The sequence below is a fragment of the Balaenoptera borealis genome (assembly GCF_965194805.1).
Source record: "Balaenoptera borealis genome assembly, chromosome: 9".
NCBI lineage: Eukaryota > Metazoa > Chordata > Mammalia > Artiodactyla > Balaenopteridae > Balaenoptera > Balaenoptera borealis.
Genome location: NC_138873.1, coordinates 20,548,498 through 20,572,245, shown reverse-complemented (window position 1 = coordinate 20,572,245; position 23,748 = coordinate 20,548,498). Strand labels below are relative to the sequence as shown.

The 23,748-nt window shown below is 34.8% G+C and overlaps 1 protein-coding gene across 10 annotated transcripts in view; it reads left to right on the top strand.

Moving 5' to 3' along the window:
• UTRN (utrophin) overlaps positions 1-23,748 on the top strand; it is a 499,657-nt gene that overhangs the window by 254,928 nt on the left and 220,981 nt on the right. For all 10 annotated transcript variants that reach the window (XM_082405402.1, XM_082405400.1, XM_082405405.1 and 7 more), the window contains one exon: positions 6,496-6,685. In XM_082405402.1, coding sequence (XP_082261528.1) covers positions 6,496-6,685 — 190 coding nt within the window. The remainder of the gene's footprint in view (positions 1-6,495; positions 6,686-23,748) is intronic.

Sequence of the window (23,748 nt, the reverse complement as noted above, 5' to 3'; positions counted from 1 at the left end):
TAGCATATGTACTTCTTAGTTGCGGCATGCATGCGGGATCTAGTTCCCCAACCAGGGATTGAACTTGGACCCCCTGCATTGGGAGCGCGGAGTCTTACCCACTGGACCACCAGGGAAGTCCCTACATGCAGTGATTCTTAATGAAGCTGAATTTGAAGCTAGGGTTGGAGTGAGAATGGAGGAACTCTTCCAGTAGGTTTTATAATCTCTACGATGGAATATGTAGTTTTAAAAGGACCCCTAGAGATTCTGACATGGGCCCTTTACTCAGCTAGTCCAAGCTCTTTATTTTAAGGATGGAAAAAGAAAATTGAAGATTTGAAGTGGTTTACCCAAGGCATATAGCTAGTAAATGGCAGAGGTGGTAAAATTAGGTGGTTTCCTTCTGAGAGCAGCGTATAAATGGCATTAAAAGTAATTTATTAGCCTGTGTCATAAAGTGTGTGTACATACCTCTGAGCATCTAATTTTAGTGATCTTTTTGCCTTATGGTATTATGATAAATCATGTGAAATTCCTTGAAAATAAATAAAAGATTCTTGTAGTGTCTTGTTGTGTCCAGTGTACCATACTCTAGCCTTCTCAAAAAAGAGTAAAATGAATGATGTGGAGAGCTGATAGCTTTTAGCTATATTCTGTTACAGATTTCATATGAAATTATATTAATTTCAAAAATCAGATTATAAATTAGTATAAATACTATGGTTATACATTTTTTTAAAAAAATTATTTATTTTTATTTATTTTTGGCTGTGTTGGGTCTTCGTTTCTGTGCGAGGGCTTTCTCTAGTTGTGGCGAGCGGGGGCCACTCTTCATCACGGTGCGTGGGCCTCTCATTATCGCAGCCTCTCTTGTTGCGGAGCACGGGCTCCAGACGCGCAGGCTCAGCAAATGTGGCTCATGGGCTTAGTTGCTCCGCGGCATGTGGGATCTTCCCAGACCAGGGCTCGAACCCGTGTCCCCTGCATTGGCAGGCAGATTCTCAACCACTGCACCACCAGGGAAGCCCTATGGTTATACATTTTTAAAATGTATATTTATTATAATAACATGACAATTCGGACTGCTGTAAACAGAGTTTAGTTTTCAGTATGTTCATTATTTTTAGTTGTTGATTATGATCATGATAAAAAAACTATGACACCAGATATTTGTGAATTTTAAAAAATTCCCTAGGACATTTATTATCAAATTGCACATTTGCATCCTATAAATAAAATTACTTTCCCAGTATTTCACCAAATTCATATACAAGGTTAAGGATAAATGTTATAAGCCACTATGTTTGTGGTGATTTGTTGTTCCAGCAGTAATGGCCTGCTAATAGGCACCATAAGAGAAATTATGGGATGCTATGGAATGAGATACTATAGGTTTGGAAAGTATCTGCACCAAGTTCTGTAGGGTAAGTAGAAATTAACCAGGTGGAAAGGGAAAAGTTTAGTGGGGGGATGGAGGGGTGAGGAAGGATATTTAAAGTAAAAGAAAGAAAAAGTAAAGGTCTGGATGTGAAACAGTGACCACTTTGAGGGTTAGTAATTGGTTCATTTTTGTAGGTAGCATGAGGCCTGGAGTAATGAGATGATACTTGGAAAGGTAAGCAAGACTCAGACCATGGAGAACCTTGTGTGGCAAGTGGAGTTTCGGGGTGATGAAAATGATGTGTGAGGAGGTGGGCAACTGCCCCAGGTTTCACAGCTGGTCAGTGGTGGAGCCATGTCTGCCTTGATCCAAAGCCTGTATTCTTTTGCTTTATTAACCAATAAAGTAGACATCTCTTAACCATTGTCTAAAAGTTATTTTTTAGCAGTTTCCTACAAAGTGAATACTTTTAAAGGAGAATCTCTTTTCCCACTGATGACTAGTAGATAATTTGACAGTTTTACAATAAATGCCCTAGCTTCTGGATTCAGAATGTTCCATCGGTCACCAAAATATGCTGCTGGTATTACCCAACCCAGTGGAACCACCACTGTCTAAGGTCAGGTGCTCATGATTCTCTTAGCTCCCTTTTCCTCTGAAGCATCACTTTAGGCTTTCCACCTCCCCTGCTAGCCTGGTCCTTCCTTCACGCTTGCTAAGTTTATAAGTGTCTCTCAAGTAGAGGGAATCTCTGCCTTCACCCGTGAGGTTCTTAGACATTTGCATCCTTTTCCCTAGTCTGGGCATTCTTAGGGTTTAATAGAGCTAATTCATAATGATGTGTTTCTACATTAGCTGTTTGCCACATAACCTGTTATGTACGTGTGAATATTCTTAAGAATAAAGGATATTGATTATGTAAGCTGAACGTGTTTGACTTTGCTAAATTTTATAATTACTAAATTTTATATGTGTTCTTAAAATAAGAATAGCCCACTTTACTAAATTTTATAATTACTAAATTTTATATGAGTGTTCTTCAAATTAGAATCATCTGTTCATGGTTGATTAATTGTGCCTGTATACTCCTTTAATTCTAGTACTTTTTTGGCACAATCTTTTTTTTTAAATTTATTTATTTTATTTTTGGCTGTGTTGGGTCTTCGTTGCTGTGTGCAGGCTTTCTCTAGTTGTGGTGAGCGGGGCCTACTCTTGATTGTGGTGCACGGGCTTCTCATCGCGGTGGCTTCTCTTATTACGGAGCACGGGCTCTAGGCACGTGGGCTTCAGTAGTTGTGGCTCGCAGGCTCTATAGAGTGCAGGCTCAGTAGTTATGGCGCACGGGCTTAGTTGCTCCGCGGCATGTGGGATCTTCCCGGACCAGGGATCGAACCCATGTCCCCTGCATTGGCAGGCGGATTCTCAACCACTGCGCCACCAGGGAAGCCCTGGCACAATCTTTATTTGGCTATTCTTAATATTTTCTTCAGTTGATATTGTAATAATTGAAAATATGGGCAGGGTTAGGTGGAAGATTAAACACCATCACCACCAACCACCCAAATTCTGGTGGATAACTTCTAAATATAAAAAATTAAATATATGAATATGATTACAAAAATATTTAAAATACTGAAAGATTTATAATAGAGTGGTACTCTCACTACTCACTGCAGTCCCTCTCCCTAGCGGTAGCTTTTTTCTTCTCCTTGTTGATCATGTTAATTCTATTTTTACGGTTTTGAGGAACTGCCATATTGTTTTCCATAGTGGCTGTACCATCTTATCATTGAATTTTTAGAGAAGCAGATATTCAATGTTGACATTATTATGCCTGTCTAAACATCATTAACAGCCAAGCACTAAAGTTTACTATAATTTTGCTTCTTCTCTGTTTATTTTACCTGAAATTAATAATTGCCTTGTTTTTATATGCTTAGTTTTCTTTGCACCTATTGCTAATTCTTCCCACATTTTCCAGTGGCCTGGTGATTGACAAGGTCAATCATATTAAGCAGTCTATCACTTCTAATATTTTTTCTTGTAGACATTTCTTCTGGAGACAGCTTTCCAGGCCTGCTGCACAGGCATTATCCTGGGGATTTTCTGTGCTTTCCTCCTTGGATCTCATGGAGTTTATTTGTTTTTGTCCTCTTTTGAGTTATTGTTTTGTCAGAGTGTCTCCTTTGTTAATTTTGTCAAATTAAAACAAGAAACATAACAGTTGGAATGGTGAAGACAGCCCTCATCTGACCCAGTTTGGTGCATTGCCCTCTTTTCTGAGATCTCCTTTCACCATTAGCATGAGAGCCTGTTGGATTTCTTGTTTTTAAGCTTCTTATATTGTCTTCTTTCTGGATTTACAAACTATGTATTGTAGAGGACTTCTGTCAGTAGCTTCTTGAAAAGTGGAGTTGGGGAGGTAATTTTAAAGGCATATTATAAAAAGATTTTCATTATTCTATAAAACTATCATAACGCTATAATAAAGTCTCTGAGGAATATGGAGATACAAAAGACTGCTTCTGCCCATAGTGAGTTTATGGAACAGGGAGACAGACAAGAAATCTCTGTGATATAGATAAAGTAAAATTTAAGGGTGAAATAAGATCACAATCTAAGGGCTTTTCCAGGATACATATGATGAATTTCTGAATGAAGAGGGTTTTTGAACCTTTTATGAACTCAGGACAAGTAAACCTAATTGGGCTGAGATGTTCTGAAAGAGGTAGCTTTAACCCTTAAAGGATTGGAAGGACTTTGATAGGTGAAGATTGTCAGAAGGACATTTTTTATGTGGGTATAAAATTATGTGGACATAGTATTAAGAATATTCTAGGAACATACCACTTTGATCTGAACTATTGGAAATAACTAGGGGGGTAAAGCTGGAAAAGTAAGTTAGTGATAGATTATGGAGGACATTGAGTTCCAGCAGAAGCAATTTGAATTTGTTCTGTAGGCAGCCAAACACTGTTGGCGGTTTTTCAGTAAGTAAATGCTGAGTTGAAGTTGATGACATTCCAGAATGTCATATAAATGGGATCGTAGTATGTAGCTTTTATGTTTGGCTTCTTTCACTTAGCAAAATGCATTTGAGGTTCCATCCATGTTGATGTATCCATCATTAGTTTTTAGATTTTTATTGCTCAGTAGTATTCCATTATATGCATGTACCCCAGTTTATCTATTTACTAGTTGATGACATTTGGGTTATTATGAGTTTTGGACCATTATGAATAAAGGTGCTATGAGCATTTGCGTACAGGTTTTGTATAGACATATGTTTTCATTTCTCTTGGGTAAATACTTAAGAATAGCGTTGCTGGCTTGTATCTTAAGTGCATGGTTAACTTTATAAAAAACTGCCAAACTGTTTTTCAAAATGGCCGTACCATTTTACACTCCTACCTGCAGTGTATGAGAGTTGCAATTACTTCACATTCTTATCAGCACTTGGTTTGGTCATTTTCTTAAAGCCATTCTAATATGTAGTGATATCTCACTGTGGATTGAATTTACATTTTTCTGATAATTACTGATGTTGAGTAGCTTTTCATGTGCTTTTTGCTATCCATGTATCTTCTATGCTGATATGTCTGTTTAAATCTTTTACCCATTTTTAAAAAGGAATGTGTTTATTGATATGTAAAAAGGATACTTGTTTATTATAAATTCAAAGAATGCAGAAAAGTACAAATAGGAAAGTAAACCACATCAAATCCCAGCACCTGGAACTATTTTAATATTAGGTTAGTGTTCCAGACATTTCTCCCTCTATCTATATATACAGATAGGAAGACGGATGGATGATGATAAATGGATGGATGAGTGGATGGACAGATAGAAAAAATATGTAAATAAGATCATATGACATGTGTTGATTTTTAAATTGTGATAACAGTTCATATACCATGAAATTCACTCTTTGAAAGTGTACAACTTAGTGGTTTTTAGTATATTTTCTCTGTTGTGCAGCCATCACCACACTCTTAATTTCAGAACAGTTTATCACCCTGAAAAGAAACCCACCACCCATTAGCAGTCTGTCCCCATTTCCCTCTCCCTTCCAGTCCTAGTCAGCAACTAATCTACTTTCTCCTTCTATGGATTTACTTCTTTTAAGTATTTCATATAAATGGAATCACACAATATGTGGCCTTTTGTGTCTAGTTTCTTTCACTTGCATAATGTTTTCAAGGTCCATCCATGCTGAGCATGTATCAGTACTTCATTCCTTTTTATGGCTGAGTAATATTTCGTGGGTGAATATACTACATTTTGTTTAGTAATTCCCCTCCCAGTTGATGGATATTTGGGTTGATTCTGCTGTTTGGCTCTTCTAAATAATGCTGCTATAAACATTTTTGGTTAAGTTTTTGTGTGGACATATGTTTTTAGTTCTCTTGGGTTTAAATACCTAGGAGTGAAATTGTTGGTGCCCATTCGCAAATTAAGTTGTTTGTTGTCTTTATATGGAGCTTTGAGATATATGAAGTTTTAAAGGTTGGATTTACAGGTGTGTGTGTCTGTTAAATCATGCAACTCCAGGATAGTTATATACTTTAATTTTGATGTAGATTTAATGAAAGCTTTATAAAAACTTGATTGTCCAGTATCTTCCGAGTATAATATTATTATATCAGCTTGAAGAACCAATTTGCATTGATCTGAAGTGTTTAAAATATATAAAGTAAGTCCTTTAAATTATTTGATTGTATCTTAAACACTTCTTCAGATTTTACTTCTTCCTAGAATTCATTTAGTCACTTGTATGAATATTTATTGATATTGCCTTTTGAGTGTCAGGAATGATACTAAGGTACTGAAATAAAATGTACGGGGAATAACAACATACAATTACGAACTGTAAAATGTTATAATTATTTTAGGATATGGATGTGATTTTGTTAATATTTATATCTCTCTCCCTCTCCTTCTCAAAATTCACATTACCCCTCCATTAAGGATTATTCAAGACACACATATAAACAAATCTCCCAGTTACATTAGGTACTTAAATAAATAAAGGTTGCTTGGGGGCCGTCTGTTAACTTTTCTTTAGGGTGTGCATGATGTGGACTGTCACGCTGTAAGTAACGGAGACGTGCCTGTCGTGTTGTTCCTTGCAGCATTGCTGACAGACAGAGTGCCTTGGAGGGTGAGCTGAGGACAGTGCAGGCCTCTCGCAGGGACCTGGAGAACTTCCTGAAGTGGATCCAAGAAGCAGAAACCACAGTTAATGTGCTTGCAGATGCCTCTCAGCGGGAGAATGCTCTTCAGGACGCTGTCCTGACCAGGGAACTCACGCAGCAGATGCAGGCAAGTGCACGGGGAGCTGCGCCTTGTATTTCCATTTTTGCAGTGCTCTTTTGATCCATCTACATGCAAAGTTTATTACCGTTCAAAGGTGAGGTTGTCACCTTATTTTGGTATGAAATCCATGCTCCCCTATGAATAATTGGTTTCTGGAAATAAGATCTATAAAGTACTTTCACTTAATAATTGAGGAAACAACACCTTGTTTTATGGGAGTAATAGTTTTTTATTTAGACTTACAGGCTCATAACTATTCTATTTTTCTGTCATTTTAAGCCCTATTACAGTTAGCCTTATTGACGCCTGAATGATAAGGGCATGTCCTCTTAACAGGAAGTTGTTTCTTTCTCCATTTATTATAAATACTTAATATAAAAGCTGCCAAGGCTCTGTGGCTTAGTATACAACCAAGAATATTAGGCTTGAGGGTATTACTTTTATGTCTTTAGCTTGATAACTATGATTGTGAATGCAGTCTGAGGTTCAAATTTTCTTCTACATGAAATGTGATAACACAAAATCTCTCCTTGAAAAAAATATTTGAGGAATCTAATGAAGCATGTCTGAATCTTTTTTCTGCCCCCAAGTACAACTGCTTCAGTGTCCTTGAATTTCCCATTTTCTTTGTGCAGAATGACCTACTCTTGCCCATCACTGGCCTTCTCACTTAGAACTTGGTTTTAAACCTATTTCAGTGGAGAAGACTCCTTGTTTACCACAGTTTTACATCTGATTACTTCTTTATGCCGTGCCATTCTCACAGCATTTTGACAGTTATTATTTCTGATATGCTTGTGAACTCATGATCCATTGTCATCTGATGCCTTTCTCCTCTTCTAGTTGATCACATGGTTCTTCAAGGGCAGAGATTGCATTATTCCATATTGTTGCCTACGCAGAGCTGTGTGTGGAAATTCTAAACAAATACTGACCACTGTCCTTGGACCCTAAAACTTCACCGTTATGAAATTCATTATGATGACCTTTTCTGAATCCTTTCTTAGGAAATCTTTTCCCTTGAAACATCAGAATGTTAACAAATATGTGTGTGGGTCTGGTTGAAGGGTACAGAAGCTTTCTTGGAATTATTCTTACAAATTTTCTCTTAAGTTTAAAATTATTATCATTAAAAAGTTATGAATTTTAAACAAAGACCCTTTTGGAATAGACTTATTAATAACTTATTCCCATGTTTAAAGACTATTAGAGTGTTTTATGGTTGAATTCTCAAGATTAATTTAACAAAAATCTATGTTTACTTATACATTACTTCTTATTTCTTATTCATTGATTCATTGTATAATACACTTGTGACTTGATAATGAGAGTGAGCAGGTAAGTATCAAAGATAAATCTGTTCTTTTTTGTCTTTTTTCTCTTACCCTCTGGAGTCTTATGAGGTCGCCATAAATGTTAATTGATAAAATATTTAGCTATCATCTCAGTTTTAGAGGGTTATAGAGGGTTCTAAATGTGGGTATGTGCTAGAATATATTATTTTTTATGACTTAAACAACGATAAGCCTGACCTATTAATGCTCACAGATACTCAATTTATGTAATGATGTTAAACTCAAAACATACCCAGGCTATGCACTCGAGAAGGTAACAGTTTTAGACAAAGAGCAAAGGAGGCTTGAAATGAACCTTGTTTTAGCAGGTCTAAAGCAAACCTGTTTTAGAGTTTAATAATGTCTTCCAATACATTTTATTCTGGGATATATTCTTACATAGCCAAAAAACTCTTCCCAATATTTAATGAATATTCAAATTGTGGAAGAAATACATGTAAATAGAGATGTTTAAAATCTTTCTGAATAAAAATAACTAAGCACAGGATTACTTGTCTTATGGCAACCAGCATCAAGAAAGAAAGGTTGCTGACTAAAATACATTATAACACGAATGGTAAATGCTTCTCAAAACTAATTTAATGTTGCTAAAATAATCCATTTTGTCTCATAAGAAATATTAAAGAGGGCATTTATTAAGAGCCTATTAAAATCTATCTAAAGATAAACACATGCATTTGTTTATGTTTTGGATGTTTCACATTATGGTAGTTTGTATGATTTTTCACTCCCTTGCTTCTTTGTTACATGCTGTTAATTTTAAAACGTTCTCTTCACTTTGTTAAAAAAAAATCCATGGCTTTGTTTTGGGCACCATATAGGTAGATGATTTTTAGAGACTTAGTACCATTTGCTGAGTATTTCTGAGGCAAAAGAATTTTAATTTTCCTTTGGGTTTTTGTATTAATGACTCTCCTTTTGTGTGAGTGGACAGTTAAAATGAAAACTTATTTGGAAATAGAAAGATATTTGTTGAAGAAAATGAATGTGGAAAAGCACCTGAAATTATAAAATAAATGTTCTGGTGGCATGGTGGTGGTGGTAGACACGTGTGCGTAAGAACGATGGAATAAGGACCCTGGCAAGTATGTGCTCTGTGTGCAAGGGGTGTATGTAGAACTGCTTACACGACACATTCTGTGGTTGTACTTGCTTTGTGTCTCAACACAGCTGGATGCAGGGCCATGGTAATATTTCATGAAGGTGAAGAAGTTTATTCTGTATTTGGTTTAAGGTGAATTTGGGTACATTTTGATAAAGCATAGTTTGGAAGCACAATGGAAGATGAAGATTAATTTCTGAGAGTATGCTATGATACATGCCATTTCTGGTGAGAATGGATGATCACTTGGATTTACGGATTTATGTTTCACTGCCCTGCTGCAAGGCAGTTAGGTTTTTCTCCTCAGCAGAGGACTATTGGCAAGAGAAAACCTGATCTTTTGGAGACAAAAGCTCCTGGAGAGCTGAGCGGTCCAGATCATAGAGGGTCTTGTGTGACTTGCTAAGTATTCATATTTTAACATGGTGGCAATGGGGAAAAGTCCTTAAAGCATATTAAGCAAGGGAGTGTTGCAGTGGGATTTGTATTTTATAGGAATCTAGCCAATGGCTTTATGGAGAGTGGGTTTGAACTGGGCAAGACTGACAGCCGAGCAGTCCGTTAGGATACTCTATCCATCTGGTCAGAGGTGATAATGACTAGAAATAAGGCAGTGACAGGGGGAATAAACCTAATGACTTGATAGTATGGGTAGACTAAGGGCGGGGGAAGGGGTACTAACAAAGAAGATTGCCAGGTGGTGTTAGAATCTGAGATTGGGAATATAGGAGAAGAAGTCAGGGCAGCAGTGCAAGTTAGTGCGGAGTGTGATGTGATGGTAAATTCCATTTTGACTACGATGAAATGAGGCATCTGAGTAACATCCAGGAGGAGATGCCTGCTATGCAGTTGTCACTGTGGATCTGCGTCAGATGAGAGAATTTGGCCAAAGATGCAGAAACATTTTTTTTTTTTTTTGCTTTTGAATAAAAGTCTATTATTGACTTCCCAGTCAGTTTATCTATTCATTCAAATGCATTTATTCTGAATTTTCATGCCCATATTCTAAGATATTATTATCATTTTAATTATATTTCAAAATACAAGCTTTACATTTTATCAGTGCCAGTTAATTAACATGCTTCGATTCTTTCCTGGGTAAAATTCTGTTGCCCTGTTGTCTTTCTGGGGTTGCTGTTTTTGCTCTCTGCTTTGGGATTATTATGTTTTCATCTCCTGTGTTCGCTTTCAGCCTAATTTTTATCCTCTTTTCCATAGGTGCAGACTTTAATTATTTAGATTGTTTCAGATTTTCCCCCGTACTCAGCTCCATACCCAGCATAGTGTTTGGGGGGTATTACCTGTACTGTGGAAACTTCACCTGCTGGTTTAGGGACAGGAATTACAACTTTCTTTTTTATTTTTTTGATAACAACATTATTGGAATTTCGCATACCATACAATCCATCCATTTAAGTTGTACAATTGAGTTGCTTTTACTATATTCTCAAGGTAGTGCAACCATCACCATAATCAAATTAGAACATTTTTGTCACCTCAAAGAGAAACCCTGTACCTCTTGGCTATCAATCCCCTATTGCCAATTCTCCAACCCCTAAATAATCACTGATCTACGTCCTGTTTCTATACATTTGCCAAATAAATTGCTGTTTTTAATCACATCATTCATTGATGACCTCTTCCGATTTGGGCTTTATGTAGATATTTTGACATCATTAGCCTATCCAGAGGGAGGCAGTATAGGTTCTCAGTATAGAGCTGCAGGGAAAAAGTAGACAAGCAGAAACCCACAAAAACACTGTTTGATAAACACAACTCTATAAGACCCAATTTAGGGCTTTAAGTCATGCTAAAATTGAAGGACTGAGAAGGCAGGAAAAGTAAAGAAGAGAAACAAATATTTTTAAATGCTGCATTCCTTTTAAAGAATCATGACAATAGTAGAGAAAGGTGAAAATGCAGACTTACCCAGGTTATTAATTTGAGCAGGACACTGATAATGGGAAACCTCTGGGTTCTATTTCTGGTTGTGCCCTTTGGCCCAGTCATTTAATCATTCTGGGTTATTTTGCTTATTTCCTAACAGTACTTTACCCCAATTGATATTTATAATGGTATTCAAGCTGAAGTAGAAAATTTATCTGAAATGTATACATATAAACATAAAACCCCAAAATTCTGTACTGCGTTTTTCTATCTATATGATATATATCTATATATCTATATCTATATATATCTCTCTCTATATATATACTGTCTTATATTTCTTACTCATAAAAGTAAAACAGCATTATGGCAAATAAAATGAGATGAAGATTCTGTCTAAGGGGAAATGTGATAATTTGGAATGTTAATAGTCAATTACAGACTTTGTTGTTTTTTTCTAACCTTACTGTTTAATTAGAGGAGTCTTAACCTAACATTGGAAATTCGATTTCTGATGGCTTTCCTCCTAAGCAGGCATCTGAGAGCCTGTAGATGACTCTGCTTTTAGGGTATCTTAGGTAAAGCCACATACCCGCTGCAGGTATTTTTTGTTTTGTTTTAGATGATCTTGTTCTGAGACCTGTGTGGAGGTGATTTATTAGCACTCAGCATCTGGGCTGATATCATTAGAGTCCAGTACCCTTCTGTTCTGCTCAAGGTTTGTAATGGGCTCTATTCACTCATCCCACAGAACACAGCCAGAGCTGCATTTAGTCGGGGAGCGAACCCATCCCTCTTTAGAATGAGAGAGTGAAAGCCACTCGATCGTTTAATATAAGCCCGCTACAAGGCATGCATCTTGGTGATGTGTTGAATCTCTGCTCCCAGGGGATGTCTGCTTTGTATCTGCAGCTTTAATGTTTCACTTAATATCCTTTTTGGCTACTCCTCGCCCGCAGCAGGCAGCGTTTTGGCTGCCCAGCAACTTGCTTCATTGTCTGGCCGTGCCGGGCTGAGCAAGTACTGGCTGTGAGCATCTGCTGGGGGCTTTCTGGGTGGCGTTTGTGTATGTTTTTTAAATTGAGAAGAAGTTGAAGGAATACCAGCCTTCATTTGCCTGGCACCTAAGTCCCCTGTATTTTTCAAATGCTTTCCTGGAAACGAGCATGCTCAGAGAACTGGCAAATCATTGTCCAGTGACCGGGAGGAAATGATCATTGCTCTTCATTTATAATGCAAATTCTGAGGTGTCTGCAGAAGTGTGGTAAACTTAAAATGATGGCTGTGGTGAGAACGTCTCTGCAGAAAGTTGTGGTTTTGTTACATCGTTTACAAAGGATGGCAGTTTCTTCTCCTCGATATCAGAAGCTCTGTAAGGTAACTGAGTGATTGAAAATGAGGATCTCTGGTGTCAGACAATTCTACTGCTTCTCAGGATCTAAAATCTAATCTTTCAGGGTTCTTATCAAGGAAAGATTCCTTTTCTTAGTGACTGACTGTGAAAGCCATTAAAGTGAATTGCTAATTAAATTTTGTTTAAGAATCAGGAAAAGTACTCTTTTAGTGCATATTTTATTTTGCAATTGACAAAATCTTGTTTTTTTGAGAAGGGCTAGTGAACTGTTGAGAGAAAATACAGCAAAACTACATTCATTAAGACCTGTTACCTCTGACATACTTGTGGTCTTAATAGTAAATGGCAAATTAATCTTAAGTAAATGTCAGTAAATTTTTAAAAAGTTTAAAATAATCTTTGAGTAGGTTACTTAAAAACTGTTCCTCTCTCTATAGTTAATTGTTTATCAATTTAAAAAAATTAAAACACAGTTTAGAAACTACTGGACTTCATCTTATGGTAAAATATTCCCCATATTCTTGAATCTTCATATACTATAGTTAAACGTGAAGAACTGAATTTTATTTGGGCAGGTGGATTAAGTACACTTTCAGAAGGCAACTTGTTTGACAGTTGCAAATTTCAAATACTACGTCATCCTAAACATAAACCATTGAATGAGCTCCTATATTTTTTTTAAAAGTTAGCTATTATATTTTTGATCATGGTTTTGTTTTATTTAAACTAGGTGCATACTATCTCATTACTTTTGTCAGAAATTGGAGTGATTTAAGAAGGGAAGGGAGGAATTATAACCGGAATGCTAAAGCAATTTATCCAGCACTGCAGTACAATATTCTTCCTTGATTTCATGTTCTTAGTACCATTCGCAAGAATGTATCTTGTTGCCCTATTAGCTGCCCAAACTCATTTGTAATTGGAACAACTGTCTCTAGGACAATGTTATTTTTCTGATGTTATAAAATAGTACATGTCTGAGCACCTAGATCCTGCTTATTATATGGCAGTGGATTAGAGGGGAAAAGCAGAATTTTATTAACTCTATCATATATTCTTATTTCTTACAGTTTGGTCAATTAAATGTATTTCTGTCTGGAATCTTTTTTTTTTTTCTGGAAAGTTTTAGGAGACAGATTAAGGTAGTGGGCATTCTTTGCAGAGATACTTAGAAGTGGTTTCATTTGCATAAGAAGTTAATTAAAACTTAATACAACTTAATTTATTCATTTGTAAGAATTCATAAATTATTTATTTTAATATGTTGTGTTTTGGTGCACTTCAGAGAATAAATTTATTCTGGTAAAATGTTTATGTAGTTCATGAACAAGCCGTTTTGATAATAGAGAAGAAAAGCTCATTCACTAATGCATGTTATTTTATCCTTTTAATCTACAGGTATGAATATATAGAACATCCTGTTTTATTAGCTGGATCATTTTTCTGATCCATTTGTATGCATACTTTCACAAAATTAGGTATTTTCCTCAAGTCATGTGACCAAGGTATTAAGATAGTCTAAGGTGAAAAGCGGAAGTTCAAATACTGGAGAAGTTTGCTTAATTAGTTTCATAATCATAACCCAGATTAACACAAGTTAAGTTAATGAAGTCATTGGATAAGTTAATTCCCAACAGAAATACTCTTTGGGCAGACTTCTTGAGATTATAATTTCCTACAGAAACCATTAAATTTAAATGTTTGGCATTAAATGTTACTTTTTTCTCTTAGAAAATTAAAATTTGTATTATTCTCAGTTAAGATGTTATCTTTCACATTTCTTTTCTCAAAAGCAAGATTTACAACTGTCCAGATAACGAAATGAGAGATCTACAATTCCAGTACTTTCCAGCAGGTGTCAATATAAGGCAGTGATACATGAAATTTGGCTGAAGAACCAGAAATTTAAAATAGGAAGTGGCAAAATTACTATGAAATAAATATATTTTATTTGCTTGGTTATATTTTGAAAACTGATCTTAATTACTGAACTATATTAGGTGATATAACATGAATAAAAGTTTTAGTTGCCGAATTGCATATTAATTAACAGTTGCCATCTCAAATACTGACATGGGTAAAGTATCTATACCAACTGAAAGTATTTAACTGTATTTTAATTATCAGTAGTCTATGTGTAATACTTAAAAGTTTAAATAAGTTTGCTATTCATTTACTTTAAGACACTATAAGTTCTTTTCCCCTTAAATTTTAAATGCTATCATGACTTTATCTCTCCCTATACCTTCTACATTCTCTAAATTTAGTTTCTTAGAAAGAAAATGCTGAAGGTTCAGTGTTTCTTCATAAAAAGATAGAGGCAGTCTATTGTAAATACATTTACAGACTGAAATGAATGGGAAAAAGTGTTAGGAGACATGACTATTTTAAATTCATATTTGCCTTTTGAAATCCAGTGTCTGTTAATACTTTATCCTCTTTTTTATTCCTCTTATAGGATCTCTGCTTTTACATATTATATGGAAATTCAGTCTTTCATCAGACTTTTTCCTCTGTGATACCCTTTCTTTGCTCATGTTCATACATCTTTCGTCTATAGGAAAATAGCTTATGAATGACACAATTGGAAATTTGTGTTGAATATTCTCATTTTGTGTTTTTTTCCTGTACGTTTTGAAGAGTAGGGAGGAATGAAAAGAGGCACTTGGAATTTATAGCTCTTGGAGTTAAAATATCCTTTTCCCCTTCTCTTAACCTATTTACACTTTCACTTGTATTTTTTGCATTTAAAAATATTTCCTCCTGGTCATACATCCCATAAAATTTGACAGGGTACTGAAACATAAGTGCTGCTTACTTGAAGATATAATTAGCAGCATTGAAATTGCCCTGATGACCTAAAATCACCTTATGTTGGATGCTAATTTTTCCAGATATGGTGTTGATTGCTTAGTTCCTTTAAAATATTAATGCTATGAAAATAATTTTTTTCTAATAGAGCACAGTAAAAGCAAAGGTGAATGTAAATAATTAAAAAATAAAGTTGACTTTTAATTTGTTTTCACTGTTATCTGATTATTTTGGGATATTTCATCACTAAATCTTTGCAGAAAAGCTGAATAAATTTATGTTTTATAAGTGCCGTTCTTTTCCTTAGTGCCAATTTTCATAAAATATTTATTAATTGAGGGCATGGTAAAAGCAACTTTTTGTAAAGTAGATTGAGATATGAGCCATTATAGAAAAATGAGAAAAATATAAAATTAGTGTTATAAATTGAATTCCTCATGATTTAAGCATTTAAAAAATTTTGATTTAAGTAATATAACTTCTATTTGCCTGCATATATATATACGTAACTCACTTTAGCTTACATGGTTTTGATCACCTCCAAACCTTTTGATCAAGTAGTCCTATCAGTAAAAATACTTTAAATATATGTGTGTGTACATATATATATATTCATATAAAAATTATACATATATGCCATGGTAAGATTCCATGTTAAATATTAGTAGAGTGTAATTTTGTTCTTACTTTCTACTGTTCTCTTCTTGCATGCACCCCAATTGGTAGTCTTTTTCTCTCTATGTGGTATATACACACATTTTGGTGCTACTGATTCATCCGTACAGTGAAACTCTGACTATTCTTAACCTAGTCTTCTGGAGCGCTCAGGCTTTCAGAACAGTGCTGATCTCAAAGTCATCCCTGAAAAACCATGTCTCCTGTGGTATCAGAGCAGCTGCCTCTGAGCACTCTGTGAACAGAGACCAGAAGATTCTACCCAGCAATCTGATTGATGGGTGATGTCTACAAAAGTCTTGCTCTGTGTGTGTGTGTGTGTGTGTGTGTGTGTGTGTGTGTTCACATGTAGACAACAAAGAGCTATGTGGAGGCTTATGGTGCCGAAAAGCAAAGGTATATGATGACAAAGGCACATCATCTCTGAGCAGATTTTCAGATTCACTGAATAAGTATGTTTACATACCACTTTTCATCTACGTGTGTGGGTCCCCTTTATTTAGAGGTAGTTAAGGTTGATTATGTGTTTTTAAAGAAGACACAGAGTGGAATGGTGTTCTTCAAATGATTTACACCCCATATAGTTAAATTTTATGCTTCCTCTCCCCCTTTCCCTCCCTTTTTTTTTCTTGGAAAATTCTGCGTTCCTTGAATAATTAAATCCTCGAGTGTTCTAGGGCAATGGAACTTTACTTTGTCATGTTCTGAGTATTGAGATGTATACATTTGAAGGTCAACTCTCAGATTCCCTCAGTTTCCTTCCGTAATCAAATCACACACATATTGTTTGAACCATAGGAAAGGTCAGAGGTCTCTTGCCTGGAGGTAGAGCTCCAGTTGATCACATGAGCACTGTCTCTTCTCGGCTGTGTGAGAAACATGGTTCGGTTAGTTTAAAACATTTGTGAAGCCTGAGGTATTTAATGGAAAAAAGTGCCAAATGTGGAAGGATTTGCCTACATCTCACCCGTCTCCATCGATGTCCTGGGTATGTTGCCTCAGGGCTGTATGGACACCTGGGCAGATTACTTCCCTTACTTTCTCTCTGTTTCTGTGCTTTTTCAACGGGTTGAGATTACAGCTGAAAGTGAGGCAGGTCAAGAGAGACAGTACCTACATCCCTACTTGCCATCAGATGTTATCCTGTGGCTTCCAAAAGCAGCAGCACTCTTTACATGACTCCCTGATCTCTGTTTTGCCACAACTCCCCAAGTCAACGTATATCTTAAAATTATTTTTTGAAAGTTACCAAATTAACATTTTGTTAATCAGAAAACTCATGCTATCAATGACTTTTAGCTAAAAGCAGTATAATCAGATATGATGTAATGGTTTTCCAATTAACTAAAAAAAATTGAAACCATTCTACAGGATTGCATTTTAAATAGCTTTTTAACAACCAAGATATCATTATTTGTGTAAGTCTAGATATGTAATCTACAGATCAGGGACAGTCATTCTGACAGTGTTGGAATAGCATTATGGATATGGATAAAAGGTCTCCTTTACTTTTAGAGTATCTAAATTTGATAATTTGTGACTAAAATATTGATGATTTGTGTTTATGTAAGGTTAATGTTTATTAAATTTCAAGAGGAAATTTCCAAGCGGGATGCACTGCTAGATTTTAAATGTACAGACATTATCCACTCCCTTTACTAGTGACTGTGAACACTTCCAGCTTCTCTTAGTATATTTGGTAGTTTATTTTTAGCCCTTTAGAATAAGCAATTAATAGAACTCCTATCATAGAGATAGGAAGATATAGAAAATTTCATGCTATGGTAGCTTTCTCAGTTTCACAAAGTTTATTCATTTCTGGGCAACGTAAAATGAGTCCAAATAATTGAAATCGGAAAGCATATGAAGTGCATCAGAGGGTTTCTTTTCATTTTTCTTCTTCTAGTTTGTTCAGTTCTGTGGAATTCTAGATTAATTTATAAAAAAACTCACTTATAAAAGCAGACAGAACCTTTTAATGCTTAATAAATAATAGGCTGATATGAAAGTAGATCTAGATAAAGCTTGAGCAAGAATTTTGGAAAAACATCAAATGGAAGAACACACTGAACTGTTTCCACAATAGACTATTTTACTTTTGCTTTAAGAAAATTGAAAGAGAAGTGGTTAAACACAGCAATAAAATAACTGCAAGCTTCCGTGACTGAAAAAAGTCTTGTTACTACTGATGTAATTTCTTTTTATTTTTAGAGTGTTTTAGAGTTTCCAGAGTATTTTCTCATGTATTTTATCATCAATACATATGGTATTAGTTAATAATTACATGATTATCCTTAAGAGCTAGGTAGGTAAGAAATTTGTCAATATTCCCATTTAACAAGTGGAGAAGCAGATTTTGTAATTTGGCAGGTTAAGAAATAGGTCAGTAATTGCTCAGCTAGTATGTGGCACAACTTGAACTAAACATAGGTTTCTGGATTCCAGATTCAATGTCTCTTTACACTTAATTTCAGATAGCTTTAGGAATTATACTGGACTAAAATGAGCTATGCATCTATCGAAGGTATAGAAAGAGAAATCACATTAACTAAGTAGTAGGTGTTTAATTCTAAATTATCTTTATGTACATTTCATTTTCAATTATCTTTATGTAAATTTGTAACAGCATCCTTTAGAGTCATGAGCTATAGAATCCTGGAGCAAGGGATGTTGGAAACCATTTGATTCATCCATTTCATTTTACAGATGAGGAAATAGATCATCTATAATGTATATTTTATTGCTGCTAGTTTTGTGAGGTGGGGATATACTTGTTTTCTCCTAGAAGTTTAAGCAAAATGAAATATGTTCTTTTCAAAACTATTTTGATATATGAGTTCTGGCTATATAATTTTAAGAGAACAAAGACTTTGTTCTAGTTTAAATTTGTACATTGGATGCTTTTTTAATGGGCTCATTCTGTAGATTTGAGAAGATGGATTCGTTCATTTTAATGCAAATTTTAGCATAGTTTTAGTTTTTGATTCATAATTTAGAGCTTCTGTACCAAAAGTATTGAATTATGTATTCACTGAGCCTACTTTTCTATACTCAAATATAGTTTTTTTTTAATTATTATATTTAAAAGGGCATAATAGCTCCTTAAAAATTAAATTAAAAAGCCAACTAATTTTCTAGACTGGATTTTTCTAATAAAAATTTTGTCTTTTTTTTTTGCAATTCAACTCAAAGATCATGAATTGAATGGCTGTCATGTGCCACAGGTACATGGTAAGCAGCATAAACATAAACACCATGTTGGATTTTCCATGAAAAACAAGGAATTCAAATAACTTGTTCTGAAGCATTTTAATGGTTAAGAGAGTTGATGCTAGTCTAGAATTAGACTGTGTGAATTCACATAATCCTGGCTTTGCTACTTACCAATGAGGTGACATTGGGCAAGTCATTTAGCATCTCTGTGTCTCAGCTTCCTTTTCAGAAAATGGAGTTGGAATTAGTCTCTCTCTTTCGAAGGGTGGTTGTGAGAATTTTAAAAGTTAAAAGTTTTATCATTTATAAAATGTTAAAAGAGAGCCTGGCACATAATAAATACCATGTGTGTTGGTTACTCAGAGTTGGTTATTATCACTATTACCATGATTGTTCTCACCCATTGATGGTGTGTGGATCAAACGAGATGATCCACGTGATGTGCCCAGCATAGTGCCTTGAACATGGAGATTTCCTAATGTCTCTGGGCGTTGGGGTGTTATCATCGTCCTTATTATCCTTATTGTTGAAGGAACCTTTAGATCTTAACAAAGGGGTTCACATTGCAGTTGTCCAGAGAACTTTTCCAAAAGCTTCATGCTCCAGAGATTTTGACTTGCTGGGTCTGAGGTGCAACTTGGGCCATCCCTGCTTTTAACAATGGGGTAGGAAAAAAATCTTTGACATTTTTCTGTGGTTATTTTCTCTGTTTGAGATTCACCTTGAAGAAGTGCAAGAAGAAGCTTCCCTTGACCAATAAGCTAGTGACAGAAACTCTTACAAGATGAGTATTCCCCAGTTTATCAGGGCTCTTCTAGATTATTGATTAGACTCCTAGACGGCAGCTCAAAATCTAGTTAGCACACAGTGAAACTGATGTAATCCTGATTTCCATAAAACATTATATTAACAAGAAGTCCTGTTCCATTCCTGGAAACTGAACAAAGCAAAGGAAAGGTTATCTTTACTGTGACTGATACAGAAGGAAACAAACATGCTTGCTTAGAAGAGAATGGAAAGAAATACAGAGACTCTTAAATGTATTCTCAACACTTTTAAGAATTATTTTGATGCCATCAATTTTGAGTCTAAGTTTACCCCCAAAACATCTGAATTTACTGTTCTTGGTATAGGTATACTATTATTTGTAACCTTTTATGTAAAGCTCTTGATACTTGGATAAAAAACAATGGAGGATAAGTTGTTTTACTTTTCTCAGGGCACTCTTTGCAAGAGTTTAAAGAGATAGAGGAAAAGGGAACTTTTTTTGGTGGAAAAGACATTATCTAAGATCATATTTACTCAGGGTTCAGAATTTTAAAAGACCAAGATGTGTGTGCACCTACTGACATCCCTCATGCCAGTATGATTGTGATATGGAAGCACGGGAAGTATTGTTTGCCATTAGGTTTCCTTTGGAATTCTATAGCCTTCCTTTCAAACTTTACACACCATTAATGTTTTTCCATGCCATTAAACATTTTGTTATATTGTGATTTTTTTAAATAATGTAAATAAAAATTCTATTGAATGGCTGCAGGATAATTTATTTAAGGGATTCATTATGGTTAGATAATTAGGTTATTACCAATGTTCTCATGATAAATAATTCTGTGATGAACATTGTCATAAATCATTGAGACCATCCTGATTATCTCCTGGATATGTTTTTAGAATAGAATAACTGGATCAATTGGACATTTAATGATGTTTGCTATATATTGCCAGATTTCCCTCTTGCAAGGTAATAGGTATTTACATGCCCGCTAGCAGCTTGAATGCTAATTTCCTGTATCTTCCCAGAAAATATGTGATATCAATTTAAAATATTTTATGAAATTGTTAGATGAAAAATCAAACCATGTTGTAGAATATAAACTAAAATATAGTGATGTTAACTGATTTGCTGAATTGTGGGAACAAGTAGTCTGTTCCAAACTCTCTGAATTCCAGATACTGGGCTGGGAACCCAAACACTGTAATGTCTAAAATGGGATGTGAGAAATATCATATAATAAAGTTAAAAGCTGTTTGAACACAGAAGAAAGAGAGTATATTTTAACTTGAAAATGTAAGAGAAGAGTTTAGAGAAAAGGTAATACCTAATAGGGATCTTGAGAATAGGGAGAGTTGAATAGTGTAGAGAATTCTGGGAATAGACAACTCAGTGAGCAAAGACATAGGGCACAGAAGTGTGCTCTTTGTATTCAGAGAACACTGGGTACTTGTTTACCAGAAGTGGCTATGAAAATCACTCATTAACATTTTCATCTCAATAAAAAAAATTACTTTTTGATTGCCAGCTATGTATGTCAGATCGTTGACTTTTGACTGTTTCCAAAATTTAGACCAGTTTTAATGAAAAAATGTTTGTGAATATTGGAGATATTCAAACATGGAGAGCGTTTTCAAGAAAGAATTCTAAAATGAAAAATTATATAATACTCATATCTTTGAAATAAGAACATAGTTCTTTTGAATGTCTTCTTTAAATGGAACAACCTTCCTTTGGATGTAAGTCATTTTGGTATGATAGTGACAAAAAAAGTTATGCTTTTACTTGTAACTCAATTGATGAGAGAATGACAAAATTTTTCAAGCAAAAATGAAAATAATTCACAGTAGCAGTCTATCTAGTATTAATCTAAATTATAGATTTAAAAAACTTTAGAGTACATAGAAATCGTAGAAATTATTTAACCAGTTTTCTCATTTTATGTATGAGGAAACAATGCCTTAATATTTATGTAGAGCTTTATTCTTAATGTGCTTTAATATTTTATGCTGCGCAAGGTCACACAGCCAAGTGATACTTGGCTACATATTTAAGTTTCCAGGAGATTACTCTAGTGTCCATTACATTTTATGTGTTCTTATTTTTATAGAATTTATATTTAACTTTGCCTAGTATTAAAATTCACTGTGTATTTCTCTGTTTCACCTTCTGAATTATTGTCAATTTCTTGAATTTGGGGCCATATCTTATTTTAAAAGAGTGTTTTGAACAGAGCAAGTATTTATAAATATTGAATAAATAACCCAAATTTCAATTTTTCCTTAGATTTACAATGTTATGATGATAAGTAAAAATGCTATACTTTGACTCCTTTTTTTTTAAAATAGCTTTATTGAGATGTACAGTAATTCACATATAATTCACTCGAAGTGTACAATTCAGTGTTTTTTAGCATATTCACAGGGTTGTGCAACTATTACTGTAATGAAATTTTAGAACATTTTTGTCCTCCCCCCAAAAAAGAAACCCCCTACCCATGAGAATTCTTTATTTCCTCCCCTCCATTCTCCCAGCCGTAGGCAACCACTAGTCTACTTTCTGTCTTTACTGCTTTTTAACATTAGATTGGGAGTAAGAGTTTGAAACCATAAATGTTAGGTAAAAAGGGTGGAAAAATATTTCAAATTCATTATAAATTTACTACTTTATCTTATAGAATTTGATAGTTTTGGGGGGTGTTAATTATTAATAATAATTAGGACAGCTTTTGTTAAATAATTTGTAAACTTTATAGCACTTTTTGCTAAATAATTTGTAAACTTTAATTTGTGAACTATAAAATGTGTAATTTGTTTTTCATGTTAGTTCTTTAGAGTACAGTAAAAGTGAAGTATCATGACAAAAATGCTGAATTTGGAATCAGAAGACCTCAGTTTGATTGTTTTATTTGCTGTTTGATCTATTGTGATGCTCGAGTGCTGTATCAGTCCTCAGTTTCTAGACAGTGGGAGTAATATGCATTCCATTTACTTTAGAAAGGTAGTATAGGATCGATAAGTTAATGTTTATGAATTTGCTGTACAGGGCTAGAGTAGTACTAAATGGAAATATTAAAATTTCTGTAATTTCTTATTCTGTGAGCAAACAAAAACAATGACAGTATTTATTCACATGCTTCACTACTGTTGACTGCTGGAATCATTTTTGAAATAGTGAAAGAACATGCTAGATAAAAGCTTCTGTTTGTCTCAACTCAGGCGGCAGAATGTTGAATACCAACCACCCCATATCTTTCTGCAATGCAGGGTCATTTCATTTTTCTTCTTTTCTAGGGCACCAAGCCAGCTTCCATATTAAGATACATTCTCTGCCAGCAAAATCATACTATTTCCAAACAACTTAGATTCACATTGGAGCTACATGAAAGGGACCATGTCTTCTGAGCAGGACTAATGGCCCCTGAGGCATCAGTTATCTAGTCAAAAGAAATATTCTGAAATTTCAATTTAATCCAGAATTAGGGCAGCCATAATTTTTATAATCTATACATTATTTATCTCAGATGCTGGTGGGCACAGGTAAGATTTGGGGAGGCTTGAGGAAGATCTTTCTTGAATTTCAATAACTAAACTTTCTGATGATTCTCAGATGATTTTTGCCTAATCTCTATTTAGAGAGTGAGGTTTTGATAGGTACTGAATAACTTGAATTAATGACTGTAATGACTGAGTGCTATTTTGCATTAATATTTGAAGCAAATCCTAGGTTGCTTCATTACATAGCCTGTCATTGTGGGAGATACGTGGTATGGTGGTAAACAGAGGGCAACATTTGCTCTTTTTGAAGTAATTGCTTCTAATGGAAGCCTAATGACCTATTATGCTTATTTATAAAAGCTGAGCAGCAAATCTTGATAGGAAGCTATTGAAAGATTGG